Genomic DNA, 15,401 nt, shown 5'->3' with positions numbered 1-15,401 from the left:
CGGGGCATTCCCAAAATCCGGCTCTCCACTGCCCCTTAAACTTCCAATCGAAATTCCATCTAGACCAGCGACTGAAACCCCCTCAAAAAAAGTGGACCCAATGACCATTCTATCCACAGTTACTATTGCACTGGCCCCGTTTGGGAAATTATATGAAGCAATTAGTGACACTCTAAAAGATCAAACCACTCTGATTCCTCATATGCACACCAAATTGAATTATTTAGAGGGGTTCATCGCTGCTTTTCAACAGTATAGGGGCGCTGACACGGGGGGGCAATAGCACTGGGAGCAGTGGACTATCAGTGGTCCGAACAGCATCCCCCCAGCCGGGCTTGGTAACTAGGACGGTATGTGCCCAGGGGACACAAACGATCGCATGGCCTCGTCGGAGGGAAGCCTCTGCGCAGGACCAAGGTTCCGAGCTTTCCCGGGAGGTGGAGTTTATCGATCGGCCCCTAGATCGGTCCCCTCCTCCGGTGAAGGGGGCAGTTCAGATGGAGCGATGTACAAAAGGGGGACAATCCCAGAACGGTTCGACTAGTAATCCAGCAAAGAAAAATGGATCGGTGGCCTTCGCCCTCCCAGAAAACGCAGCTATTCAACCAGCTGCGAAAGCAATAGATTTTTCCACAGTGAAAATTCCTTCTACTTTCGAAATATTTCAACACATAGGTCAAAGTAAACCGGTTCGTAAAAGTAAGGTGGTCTGGAAACATAATCCCTCGCAACAACCCGCGCAAAAAGATAAGCCCGAGATCAGAGGGTCAAGTAACCGAGAAAAAGATACTCCTCCAACGCAAAACCGTCAAGTGTTTAAATTAAAACCCTCAGACAAGCCGCGGCAGGCTCCATCGAGTCCAGAGAGGTCGCGAGAGGTCTCATGTAGCTCAATGGACTTAATGAACATGAGTATATACACGGTCGAGGAATCGGAATCAGAAATTCCGCTAGCTCTCCACCAAAAAAAAAAAAAAAAACAGAAAGCTATGATAATAGAGAAGTGGATGAACCGAAATCAAAGGCCCTACTCCTTGACTCTCCCTCGACATCGCCACGGACTGTGGAAAATGCGACCCCGCCTCATAGAAGAGTAAGCAGGACGCTGGGCCAGGGGCGGGGTAAGGGGCAACAGGGGAGAAATCAAGGGGAAGGTCACCCCCGAGATCCACAGTGACGATCCAGCCCCCGCGGGGTGAAAAATCCTTGGGTTCAGCAAGATAGAAAAAAGGACAGGAATCCGTCTGTGGATAAATCTAAATCCCACTTCAGATCAAGGGCCCATGCTCCGAGGGGATCTACAGATCGGCTGGCCGGTAGAGACACTCGACCAAATCACTCCCCTCTGCCCAGGCAAAGGAAAATGACGTCAAGAACGTTTAAATTGCAAAGGATACATGAGACTAAGGATAGCTGGACACTGAACCGCAGGGCCTTATTTAAACTGTTCCAGGAGAGTCGGTTGTCCCAAATTGATGTTACAAAAGATATAAACATCTTGGAACCTAATCCTAATGGAAGAACAGATAGTTTGTTTCTACATATAGGGTCAAATCATATCCAAGAGCAAATCTGGAAAGCAAGAGGCGAATTGCATAATCTTGGCTTTGATCTGATAAATGCAGCGGAGGGCAAATCGTCGACCTCCTCTCCTCAGGAACGGACTCATCGTCGCCCTTCAACATCCCGATCTAGACACCAGGAATCTGATCAAGGCTCTTTTTTTCATAGGAACAACTCCGGGGAAAGGGCTTACAGTGAAAATGTTGAAAACTGGACTTTTCGAAAAACGAACGCCCCCAGCACTCGACGTGACGCGTATAGGAGACTGAGCCCGAAGAGGGGTCACTCTCCGGTACCTCACTCCATACTCAATTCCACTCGTAGAATTTTTGAACGTGTGGAAAAAGCGGATGATGCAACGAAGCAGGGCAGAAGTCCATCAAGAAAAATTGCTCCCCGGGAGGAGGAACCCTCAGGATCTTTCCGAAACCACAAGGGAGAAGGCTGCAGCCACCAGAGGGACTTATCCGTCACTCCATCCGGAAGGATTTGGTTCCCCTGGAAGCGCTGGAGGTGATTTAGAAACTGGGCTCGTGGAACACCAGAGGTTTCGCCCACTTAACTATCACATCAGATGTTAATTTTGGGAGTTTCGACGCCCTATGTTTGCAAGAAACATGGCTAACCGAGTCACCTATGCTGGACGGTTTCCAATGGGCACATTCACCTGCCCACAAAGGTGATATGGGTAGGCCTAGATCTGGCCTTATTACTGCCATAAGAGTGGGTTCGGGTTTATCACTGTCCAAGGTGCTCTTGGCTTCAGAATTCATTTTGGCGATGCTATTGGAGTGGGAAAGGGTGGAAAGCCCCCCGGAGTCAATTCAACGTGCAGCGATCCTGCTGATCAACGCCTACTGGAACTCAAACCGTGTGACTAACGACCATTTCCTCGCCCAAATCGAGTCCCTAATAGATGACTTTCTGATCACAACTAAGTCCAGTGATATCATCATTGCTGGAGATCTAAATGTCGACCTATCCCAGTGCTCCAACGCGCCCCAAAGCAGAAACAGCATGTGGCACAACTGACTAAATTCTAGAGAGATGCACATTCTCAAACAAAACGACGCTGTGGTGACTGAAGTCATCCCCACTTGGGAGCGAGAGGACCAAGAAGCAACAATCGATTACATCCAGGTTTCCAGGAGCCTACTGCCGGTGTCTATATCTTTTACAGTTACCAGGACGCAGCACAGTTATCATAACTTGCTAACCTTCTCGTGGTAGTCACGGAGAAGAGAGGCGGTTTATGGTGCTCAGAACCTGGTAGTAAACCAGAGCGGTATAAGGCTAAGATTGTCAGAAACAGCTATTGCCAATCTAACCAAGCAATCTAAGGAACGCAACAGGGTTGACCTTTCTAGCCCGGCAAGCTTGGTCGATTATTCGCCTCTCCTGACAGTGTATCAACGGAAAAAAGGAGTGGTGAAACCAGGAAATAAGGCTCCACAACATGCATATAACGAACAGCTGGTTGCCCGAAGAAAAGGGGTCAGAAAGTTACAACGGGAGGCTGCTAAATCTACATCTACAAGAAAGAAGGTAGAAGCTATCACTGCAGCAAAATCTTATAAATGCTGGCTGAAGTCAACAAAAGCACAGAGGGCCCAGGTAGATTCGGAAAATATGCTACGCGCTATCTGTGGTCACAAGGCACGCAATTTTTGGTCACTGATTAAGGGTAACTCTAAATTAGTGAACCAGGCATTGCAAAACTCAATTGGTGAGAAAACTTGGTTATCCCACTTTGAAAATCTCTATGGAGTTCCGGATAAGGAGAAAGAGATCCGGGTCCCAAGTCCTGGGGTAGTGTGGGCAATTCCTCTGGACCTGAATACAATCAAATGGAAAATAACCCATCTTAACGGGTCAAGGGCGGCAGGCCCGGATGGAATAACCAATTTTGATATAAAAAGCAACATGGAATTTTGGGCCCTATTCATCAAGGAGGTCTTTTCAAATTGCGTCCAGTTTTCAACCATTCCATCGTCCTGGAAAAAAGCGATCTTGGTCCCCATTTTTAAAAAGGGAGACAAAGACAATCCTCTACACTATCGGCCGATCGCTTTACTCAACTCTATAGGAAAGCTTTTTGGTGCCTTAATCCTGGACTCCTTCAGCAATTGGATCTCCGTGACTGGCCTGTTGGACCCCTTTCAGGCCGGTTTTGTAAAAAACGTCGGAACCATGGTTAACATCTTGGCGGTGAGCACATTCAAAGCCAAAGTGTTCGAGGGTAGCCCAAAGATCTGTATGGCATTCATCGATCTGGTCCAGGCCTTCGACCGGGTAGACGGGCAACTACTCTGGTCAAAATTACAACACCATGCCTGTCCTCCAAGGATCTTGGAGCCTATAAAGGCCTTATATACCGAAACCACAATGTTTGTCCGTTTGAACAATCAAGGCCTCCTATCGTCCTGGATTCAGACGGAACGAGGGGTAAAGTAGGGATGCCCCCTACCCCCCCCGCCTTGTATAACGCATACACGGCCGATTATAAAGACTATGAAGCTAGAGTCCGTATGTTCCCCCCAACATTGGGAATTAGCAAAATCTCACGCTTATTATATGCGGATGATATAATACTTTTTGATGTAACACCTATCGGACTCCAGAGGCAGATAAATAATCTTGACTCCTATCTTAAAGAGAACAAACTCCTGATGAACTTGGAAAAAACTAAAATCATGACTTTGGGCGGAAATGAAAGGAAGTCGGAGAAATTTTCATGGTCGGTAAATAACATCAAAATTGAACTTGTGGATAGCTTTAAATACCTGGGCATTATCATTAATAAAAGCAGTAATGAAACGCTGATGCAGGAGAGCATCATGTCAAAGGCGAGATTACTTATCTCTCAATCTCGGGCTATGATGAACAAGTATGGCAAATTCACTATGGCGCCAATGGTGATCTTCTATAAGTCGAAAGTGATTCCAACTCTCACTTATGGGGCAGAAGCCTTACCTAATCTTCCTGTATCCTTTTGGTTAAAATTGGAAGGTTTTGACTGGAGAAAGGTTCTCAATCTTCCTGACTCTCTTCCAACTGTGTTAATAAGAAGAGAACTCTCACTCCAATCTCTGGGCTCCATCGTGATTCGCAATGAAATTGTTATTCCGAAAAATCTTACTTCCAGGTCCTCCATTGATTCTGCAAGAAATCCAGAGGGAAATCCATTCGGGATCCTGTAAAATGTTAACGGAATGGGCAGCAAAGATCTATTCATTGCTAGATGGGGCTGGCAGTTCCAAAGAAGAATGAATTCATAACCCTTCTAAGGTCAAGCAACGCCACCTAAACCAAGACTGGATAGACACTTTGGAAAAGGCAGCAGCCTCGAAACTGTTAAAAGATCTGCCTCCGCAGCTGACTAAAGTGAATGACCTAAAATCTTACCTGATAAAAAGCCCAGACCCTAAACTCAGGGCGAACTTTCTAAGAATCCGCCTTAATATTCTTCATACAAGAGAAGTCCTGTCAAGAAGAAAATTGGTAGCGGATGCAGCTTGTAGATTTTGCAAAAATCCAGAGATGGTGGAAACTATAAGACATCTCCTGTTAAATTGTTTAGGGGTCACGGGCCCCCGTTTGACACACCTGGGGCACTTGTTCAAAAACTTGCATGTCTATGACGAAGAGGAATGGTGGTGTCGGCTTTTGAGTGGGGAAAAGACCACCTGGGTTATGGCGGTGGTGGGCTTCTTCCGAGATATCGACCTACTTACTTGACTGTCGTTATGGTCGGGCAGGGCTGAAAGAGGGTGTTCTCATCTTAACATCTCCTAGGAGGACGTCGACTCCGACCCAGTCTCTGAATGTGAATTTGAAACTGAGCTGAACTGTCTGATTGGGATCGTTCTTCTGCTTCCTCTTCTTGTTCTTGTTCTCCTTTTTTCTCTCCCTCCTTCTCCTTTTCGGCTCCTCGCTTTTTCTTTTTCTTTTTCAAAGGGAGATCAGGTTTGTTTAGAGCTGAGAGACGACCTGGACATTGAATGTGGAGTGAATGTGCGGGGGATCCGGAACAGCTAATGTGGGGATTATTATTCATTTTGTAAAAATTGTTTTATACAATTAAATCAAATAAAAAAAAATAAAATCAAAATCACATGAGTTAAAAATACGTAATGATGGTATTTTAGCAAAAATCTTTAGTAGATGAGGTCTATTGATGTGCTTTTTTACTCCAGCCTCGGCTCTGTTTGATAGTCAAAATTCGAGCATCTAACTTTACCCCTATACTTCATTTGCCAGCAGGTTCCAGCAAAGGAATATTGTATTCAGATTATACATCTGCACACGCATTGGCAGTGGGCGCACAAGGTACACTAGGCAAAGCAGCAGACAAACAATCAATCAGAGGAAGGTAAATAAATGACTTTTGTACCAGAAGCATTAGCCTCATTATCTTGTAACGACCAACTGGTTAAAGCTTCCACGTTTTGTTGGCAATGTTTTTTTCTCCTTATTGCTTTTTTCTTTGCCTTCCTTGTTAGTTGACTGAGTTGTCACACAAGTCGAGTTCAAAGGCTCTACAATGACTTGATCTGTTGGGGTAACAGCTAAATCCAAATCAGTGCGTTTCGCCTCTATTTTCTTTAACTTTTTTTATCCTTCGTGCTTGCTTGTGTGTGGGGATAAATAAGAGGCGATTCAGTCACCTCAAGGGACTGTGACCCCACCTCTGTTTTGTTGCGACTGATTTGAAATAATAGTGTCAGTAGTGGGTTCAGTAGAAGCATTTACGCTATTAGTACTGAAGGCGAGCGTCCCCAGCCAGCACGATCCTCCCCGCAATGAGAGACAATGACAGACTCTCCCAGGTTGGGAATAAAGCCAAGACAGAGTGCGGGTGAGCTTAAATGGGAGTTTATCAATCAGAATAGGGCATGCAAAGAACTCTGCAAACTCCGAGAGCGCTCTGTCTGACAATAGCAAAGACAGGCGTATATATTTACAAAAAACGTCATAAGAACCTACACACTATAGAGGGCACAAGTTCAATGGGATTGGGTGGCGACGACTAACTATAGGTGCTGCTGCGATGTGGTTGGCCGTGGCTGGAGAACGTCACTGGTCAGCCTCGTGGGTTGGGCTGGGCCTGGCAGGTTGGCAGAGTTCATCCGGGCGGTGTTGTTGTGCCATCGCGGCCAGTGTCAGAGATGAATGTCTTTTCCTGACTTATTTGCCTTAGGCCATGCACACCGCAGTCATTCAGTCATTGCAATATTATCTTCTTTGGTAAATCTTCCGATAGGTTATTCTACAGGTTAATGCAACACAGGAGGAATGCACCTTGTGAGGGGTCTGATGGTCATTCGTCAGGGCAAGGTTACCAGTGTCCTGTTGACCAGGGCCATAGGTTGAGGGGCTAAGCTTCAGGGCATGGGACGGACGGTACATGCCTCCCTGTCTTGTTAGATGTGGTTATAAATATGCCGCTGTGTGTTGCCACAGTGTTGGGTGTCCTGATTGCACAGGGCCATAAGTCTAAGATGATTTGGTGGGTTGTGGGGTTTACGAGGGGGCGCCTTTGGAAGCGTGGGTTCAGGCAGGGGTTTACTGCTGTGCTGTAAATAATGCAGGTGGCGGACCGTGGCCTTGGGTTTTGCAGAGGGGGCTACACATCTTTGAAGCGGCTCCAGTCTAGTTGGGGGAGGTGCACCAGCGCGGCGCGGGCCTCTGCTCTCATGTTTGGCAGTCTTTGCAGGGTGGGAGGGGGAATGGCCTTGCACATATTCACAAAGGTATCTCCCTCGTGTGTTGCCGACTTTAGGTAAAAACATCACAAACATTTGAACGCTCTATAATACTTATTCAAATCACTTTAAAACATGCATTTCAACTTTGCTGGATGTGTCTCGATTATATTCAGTCTGGGCACCTTATGTGTACACTATGTTTTAACAACTACAGTATTTAATTATATGCATATACATTTGCAGTAAGTGAGGTAGTAGCGGGGTTGGTGGAGTACATAGAAGGTAACCCGTCACTGTACGTGACGGTGGTGGTACATAGGGACTTAGACATACGCGCGTGACGAGTGCATTCTCGCACACTCTTCACATGTGCCCTCTGTATGGTTACATTCGTTTTCTTGTGTACTCTAGCAGCATTAGTTCAGTTATGGCGCGGGACCGCGGGGTGTATGGCTTTCAATAATACATATAAAGAATAATTCCCCGGAATACTTTTATCATTTGCACACCCCTGCAGGGGTGTGGGTCCTTCACGGCTGGTGTCATGTATGATAATTACACAATTTTACAGGTTTCTTTAGTGAAAGTGGTTGTATGGAAAGGAAATAGTGGTTTTTGACATTCATATTTGGGTACCTTTCTGCTTTCATCAGAAGACCATTCTACAGATCTTCCCATCGCCCAGGCCTTGCTGACCGGGTCATTCTGGGAGCAGTGATACACTGCGGAAGGTGAACTTGTTACAATGTTAGTGTATTATGCTAGATCATGTCCGTCTTGTTCGTGGGAACTGGCTCGCAGCGGATCTGCCATGGTGCTGCGGCGACAGGGAGAGCTGAAACTTTCCGAAGGTGGGGGCCGCGCTACAGTGCGCTGAGCTCACACCATATTTAGCAGACAAAATGGTTTCTGAGGCCTAGCTAAATTCAATACGTGCGGGCAATGTCTTCAGCAGGTGAGCCATCCACCACCTGGGCCCTGGTGGTAAGGAGGGGACGCCCGCTGAGCCATGGCCCTCACCTGGGGTGGGGGTGTAGGCAAGGGGGGTCTTTTGGACCATTCCTCCCCTACAGTACATTGAGCATAATTATTATTTATCAACTGTTGAGATTGCCATGCCTTGCTTCTGCACATCATTGTGAATGCGTCCACAAAGTTTCAACAACATTTTTATGGCAAATTTTAGTGCCCCCCCACCTCCCCCAATGCCGGGGTCATCGTTTAATAGTTAACAAACAGTTATTGATTTAGCTGGGGGGTGAACACTGAAATCGGCCGTTCGGATTTTTGGATCGCTGTGTTCTCATTTTCACTAAAATTTCACATGAACATTTTAGGTGATGCAGATAACCTGGGGCTCATATTTATTTCAGCAGCAGTTTTTGTCGTAGGGTCAGAAGTGCTTTTGATACTGGTGTCACTTTGGGCCGGTTGAGGACGTGTTTACTTGGCACATTGAATAGCATAACTCGAGCAGAGAGTTATTGTCAATCTCTTCACAGGTAATATTCAAGCCCTGATCCACAAGTGGCAAACTGTTAGCCTGTAAGGGCGTGTCCATCACACAGGCCGCATTAACCGAAGACATTTTAACATTTTTCACTGTGTTTGCTTTAAAGTATGAAGTAATTTGCCCGCAACCAGCACCACTAGCACCCTCCAACACAGGCTGTATGCGTTCTTCCTCGCATCTACGAACGGGACGCGCATCAGTGTTTCCTGCACGTTTATAACATACATGCCAACCCTCCTGATTTAGGCGGGAGACTCCTGATTTTGAGGTGAATAATATTGCTATTTTTCACGGTCTCCTGCCTAAAATAACTTTAGCCCCAATGCATTCCTATGGGGAAATATGCGTCTCCCGATTTCCCTGTGGAAATCTCCCTCCCAGGTGCATCTCAATGTTGGCATGTATGTTATAACCCTGCGCTTTCACGTAAGGTCTACGGTTTCGCGGGTTATATGCATGTTTTTACTGAGTTTTCCCTGGCATATGACTGGATTTAGGATACCAGTATTTGCTTTGCTATTTAATGCTCAGTTGCAGGTGTTGGCTGTCGCAGCGGTACAGACGAGTCGGAACAACAAGAGGAGGGACAGAGTGCAATGAAAGCTTACCGCACGTACACCAGAGATTTTCTTGCGGTCGCTCATTCTCTGCTTTCCCTGCCTCCACCGCCGATCACGCCAATCACTTGGCACACTTTGCTCTCAGTGAGGTTAAGAAGAGTGGGTCTTAAAGGGGCATACACCTACTCAACGGGAGCTTCGGAGAAGGGGTTCCAAATGCAACGGTTTTCACCAGAATGTATCCACAATCACTTGGAACACTTCCAACACCTGCCAATTTTATGGTTTTTGTTACATTGAATTTTTCACGTTAACTATTTCTTAACTCACTTTTTTTCTCTGTATGCACAAGTAGAGTAAAGGCAATGTGACAGGAACGCCCCTGTCAGTGTCGTTTAAGATTTTAAGGAAAACAGTGTATTGCTCTGAATTAACCACTCATTGGTAACCTATGTGACTCCAAGCAATACAAGTCACAGATAATTTCTTGGTATGTAATGTTCACCATAAATGGTCTACTTTACATTATGTTTGTGCATGAATGATGGGAACGGACACTGCGATATGGAATCCATGCATTTGCACTGGGTTGGTTCATAATTGGACTAGAACTAACTTCTGTGCACAGGCTATGCTAGAGCTTTTACTTCTTTACCTGGCCTTTGTGATATGGGTTCTTTGTGGTTCTGTGTGGCTCATTATTTGGAAACCTTTTAGTCCTGAAGGTGTACAGATTTCCATAATTTAGACGTTGTCCTGCACAGACCCCTTCACTTAGAATGAGGTGTTTCTTTTTAATCATTAATTGTTTAAATAAATGACTGTATTTATCATTGAGTACTTCCAGATACCAGATTGTATATGCATATTAATATTAAATTAACATTTGGCTATTTTTACTGTGTAAAACTGCACTTGACCAATTCCGTTTGTAATCATGGGTTTTTAAGTGCCATTTGTTCTCCAATAATCTACAAAGCTGCATATCTTGGTAGCCGTTTCTTCAACCATGAAAGCTGCTTTCCTCACAGAGCCCAAGTACAAGTCCAAAACATGTACTTTAATAGCGGGGCCAAAACTTCCCAGTGCAATGCAAAAACGTATTGTGGTTGAATCAGATGATTTTTTAAATGTCTATTACTATGTGTTCAATCATATGGCATACTAAATATATGATTATTATGAGGTCAATATTAATTATTTTCATTTTCCTTAGGAATGTCCTTATCTGCTGGATCTTCTCCTCTTCATTCTCCTAAAATCACACCTCACACTTCTCCTGCTCCGAGGAGGAGGAGTCATACTCCCAACCCAGCAAATTACATGGTGCCTAATAGTGCCTCTACGCCAGTTAACGATGCAGTTTCACAGAATTCATCTGGATCCCAAATTATCCAGAAAGAAACCGTAGGTGGAACAACCTATTTCTTCACGGATACACCACACGCACCTACTACCGGAATGGTATGATATTTCTTAGACCATGTTTTTGTATTGTAAATAACTTTGGCATCTAACCTTGGTTATCACGTTTCTTTATCAGTTTGTCAGGTTTATTAGATTCCTCTTCTATGTATCACATATGCCCATCTTTCATTGTGGATTGCTGTGACCTCTATTTGGCTTATTCTAACTAAGACACGATAAACAGTTTGTTTACTGAAATGCTCTCTGTAGCTCTTTATTAAAAGCCTGGTACAAACCACAATTAAGAAAACACGTCAATAGTGAACAAGCTTTCTAAAGGGTAACCATTTTCTTAAGAATGTTGATCTTCTTTCTTTTAAGGGTTTGATTGGTGCTTCCCTCCCGATCTATCCCACTCAGCCCAGCCCATTTTATGGACTGTGTAGAGTTCTTATTAGTCACTGAGGCAAGAGTTTATATCTTAAAATCCAACCCTCGGCATGTACCATGGTTCGTTCTTACTCCTTAGCTGACTAAGTGTTGCTGTATCTGGGCCTAAGATGAAGGAATCTTCACCCCACCCCCTCATCCACTTCCCCACAATAATTCCGGCATGGATTCATTGATTGAGGTGGTTTATTGTGACATAGGCATGATGACCGGTCAGATCTACACAAATAGGGAATCGAGAGTAGAAGAAACCATAACTCCAATGGAGCCACTAAAAGCTCCGTACATTAGGTAAAGGACAACGCAAATTTAGCAATCTTAGTAATGTACATATATTTCAAACTGAAAATAGTTAATATTGAATGAGCATGGATCAGGGATCCCAGGTGTTGTGTGATTGAAACATGGCAATTTTGGGTCAGGTCCCATTCAGACTATTTCTTTATTCCTTAGCGCTGTGGGAGACAACACAGGGAACCCCCTGTAACAGAAGGGGGGAGTCATAAACCCCACAATTCATAGTCCACCTCACAATTCAACTTGCTTTTTTACAGTTGTCGTAACCTAGCCAAGGGAATGTTTGTCTGAGGCGCCCATAGGAGCAAGATAACTTTTTTGTTAAAGTAATGTAAATGTATCTGGGGCAATGGCAGTTTGGATCAATTGGCTTAAATCGGAACAATTCAGATTATCATCTTCAGTTCTTCTTGGAACCAATCCGTATTCTCATATTTTTTGCAAACATTGGACAATGTTAAACAGATTGATGGCGCTCCATGGGGTGGGTACTATTACCCGTGTGTTTGCAGTGCCATGCAGCTGGCGCTATGGAAATGATAAAGAGCCAGCTTGAGGCGTGGTATTCGGGAACCCTTCAAAAGTTGGAGACCCTCGTGCAGAGAGTTGTGTACTGCAAATGTTTGACTTGCCATCTATCACCTAATGTATCAAAGGCTGTGTGTGTGTGTGTGAGACCATGTGGCAGGGCTCATTGTTAATTGTATGGCAGTAGGTTGGCTGTAAACTGGAGGTTCTGTCATAGCAGCTGGATAGTGTAACTTATCCTGTTCATTTGGTTCATGTGGGGGTGCAATCATGGCGTGGGTTCATTATGGCTGGATGGTAAGCATTGAGCGGATCGCTTGAAGTTATATGGCATTTCTATAGTGCCTACTGCTATTGGTATGGCCTTGAAGCGTTGTGGGGTTGAACGCCCTTCGGAGGAGCTTTGTCTGAGATGAGATGTGGAGGAAGGATTTCTGAAATGCATTTGTGCATTTTTAGCTAGCACAAAGGTAGGTAGGGCGTGGCTAGGTCCATAATAGCAGCCCATAGATATCAGATGAGAGGATGGGTGCAGTGACAGAATGTCAGGGGGCGGTAGGCGAGTCAAGGAGACTGATTATGTGAACAGCTGGACTGAATTTTTTCAGGGGACTCCGCTGTTTTCTATTGGAGGTGGCAATGTGTCTTTGGGTGGGTAAAGTCAGGCAGTGTTTTTTGCAGATGTATGGAGGTGGGTGAGCCATGCCCTGGGTGGGATACAGCTATGTTCTGTTGTGATGGAGCTCTAGACGTTCCAGTGAAGCACGGCTAGCACCCAGTTAGATGTGGTCTTGCAGAGCTTATCATGAGGCCTGACTGAGATGCATTCTGTGAGGGGCTAGGTCCCACCTTGTTGACTCATCAATTGCCCACGCAGTCCTGTCGGGGGTGGGTAATATTTAACCCAGGAGATGGACTAAGTTTGTGAGGAGGCTAAAGGTGAAAAGCCAGGTTTTTAAGAGCGTTCCTGAAGGCAACGTGATCCTCTATGCAGCGGATGGTAAATGGGATAGAGTTCCTGATGGTGGCTGCTTGGACTGAGAAAGAGGAGCCCCCTATTCTGGTTGATTTTACCACTGGAATGACGAGTGGTGCTGCATCTGATTTGAGGATTTTTGTAGTCCTTCAGTGTGTACGTTTATGTTGCAGATATTCTGGTCCTGTGTTGGGGAGAACCTGGTGTGTGATGCACATTGCCTTGAAGGTGGATCGTCACCCGATTAGCAGCTTGTGAAGGACATGGAGGGTGGATTTGATGTGTTCTCTAGGGCAAGGAGGAGCCTTGCAGCAGTGTTTTGTACCTGTTGGAGCATTTGTAGGTGTGATGTGGGGGCCCCCCAGCAATCCAGCTGGGGAGTCCAGTCTGATAATGCAAATGAGGCAGAGTACAAGCATTGGGGAGATTCATTGTTGCAAACAAACCCAACCTAAGAAGCACTAAAATACGATATGGTTGACAACAACAGAAGCGAGATTCAAATATGCAAACCCAGCACCGTCGGAGGAGAAAATACAATGCGGTGGAACACACTAGCGAGACTCAAAGATGCAAACCCAACCCAGGAAGTACTGTGGGAAGATGATGCAATGTGGTGGAACACAACAGTAGCGAGATTCAAAGTTGCAAACAAACCCAACCTAGGGAGCTCCGAAATGCGATATGGTTGTCTACAACAGAAGTGAGATTCAAATATGCAATCCCAACCCAGGAAGCACTGGGAAGAAGATGCAATGTGGTGGAACACAACAGTAGCAAGGTTCAAAAGGGCAACCCTACATCAAATGACGAGGTCTCCTACCTGGGTGTTGCTGCAGATAGCAACGGCGGTACCGGCAGGCAGGCACTGGGGCGCCAGGGTAAACAGGCACACTGGGATGGTAAGCACCCACACAAAGGCACCCTTTGCCTGAGCCCTTAGCCGGCTGCCCGGGCCAGGCTGCCCTTACTGATTCGCTTATAAGGCTGCAAGCGTGGGTCAGCTGGTTCGACTTGTTCTGCCAATCAGTAGGCAGGGAGGAAAAGAGGGAGGCCTAAGCAGAGGGGCAGCAAAATGGATGTGAACCCCCCTAACCCCTGTACAAAAAACTCATCACCACCTCCTTTGCGTGTAAAAGCTGCCTTGAAGAACCTGGAGCTGTGATGAAAGTGTTTCCCCAGCTGAGCACGGGAAGTACTGACGAGACGGCTATAAACTTTACCTTTGGACAGCCCAATTTGCTCTGAAGTCTTTTAATTCTTTCAGCAAATCTTATAATTTTCCTTGGGTACCTTTCAGGTCTAGTCTGTGATTCAGTGTGTCCTTTAGTGGTTTCGGTATAACAATCAAAAAAGTGTGTTGCATTGTTTGATGGTCGTTTGCCCGCAGGAATTCGAGAGCTCCTTGTAAATTTAAAGTTTAATCTAGATCAACTGTGCCTTCCTCAGGGAATGAATGCCTAATGGGAAAATATTTGATGTATATAGGATAAGGTGCATTGAGGCACTTGCTTTGACGTACTCCTTTCCATTCTGAGCAGGGTAAGGCAAGGAAAGACTTGCAGATCCTATGCTGTGCTTTCAAAGTGGCCTTCAATACTTTTCAGAAACAGTTCAGAACCAACAATGGTTTGTGGCTACTGTTTCGGCACCATGCCCTGTGCTATTTCACTGAGACAAACCCATAAGTAGTTCAGTGACACCAGTAAGGGAAGGAGATGGGGTTAGACGCAGACATGGGAGTGGGGGAGAGGGGTGGTAACCCTAATCAGATTCCATTGCTGGAGCATAAGAAAAGGAGAAAATGTGGCAAATGGTATTGTAAGGAGAGGAAGAGTTTTCTTGAAATGAGCGCATTGAATAAACAACTGAGTGTCAAGTCTCTAGTGTCCCCTTATGAAGGATACCAGATGAAGGGCAACTTGTAATAAAAACTTCACAAAGTCACATATAGTTCTGACTGAGCCCGCTATTTAGTCAAGATGTTGCTGTATGCTATCTGAGCTGTAGCTCCACAAATATATATAGGGTTCTGAGAAAAGACTTTCCAAACACTGAAAAACACATTCATATCGGTCACTGTCTGGCACCACATTGAATTCTCTGCCGTCGGTCTTATGCAGCAATCGTATCCCCCTTTAAGAGCGTCTTATGAGGTTCAGGGTATAGATGTGCCGGTTACCTGACAGTTTTGAGTTGTACTACATGGACCATATATTTCAAAAGCAAGGATTCAAAATAGGAAAAATAAAATGTCAAACTAAATCATTCTCGCATGAATGTTGCCCCATTTCCCTCTCCTAAAAACTCTTTGTGTAGAACCCGTGTGCAAGTGCTTTTCAGTACAGTAACTGATAAAGTATGCTCTTCGAGTTTCAAGAGCACTCAAACAGAACAGA

General features: G+C 45.3%; 1 protein-coding gene across 2 annotated transcripts in view; it reads left to right on the top strand.

The window, feature by feature from the left end:
* PAN3 (poly(A) specific ribonuclease subunit PAN3) overlaps positions 1-15,401 on the top strand; it is a 2,094,753-nt gene that overhangs the window by 990,749 nt on the left and 1,088,603 nt on the right. For both annotated transcript variants that reach the window (XM_069640299.1, XM_069640298.1), the window contains one exon: positions 10,561-10,808. In XM_069640299.1, coding sequence (XP_069496400.1) covers positions 10,561-10,808 — 248 coding nt within the window. The remainder of the gene's footprint in view (positions 1-10,560; positions 10,809-15,401) is intronic.

This window comes from Ambystoma mexicanum, chromosome 7q, assembly GCF_040938575.1.
Source record: "Ambystoma mexicanum isolate Mex_15411 chromosome 7q, UKY_AmexF1_1, whole genome shotgun sequence".
In the NCBI taxonomy this organism is placed as follows: Eukaryota; Metazoa; Chordata; class Amphibia; order Caudata; family Ambystomatidae; genus Ambystoma; species Ambystoma mexicanum.
Note: the sequence above shows the minus strand (reverse complement) of the source record. Positions and strands in the feature narration are given on the sequence as shown.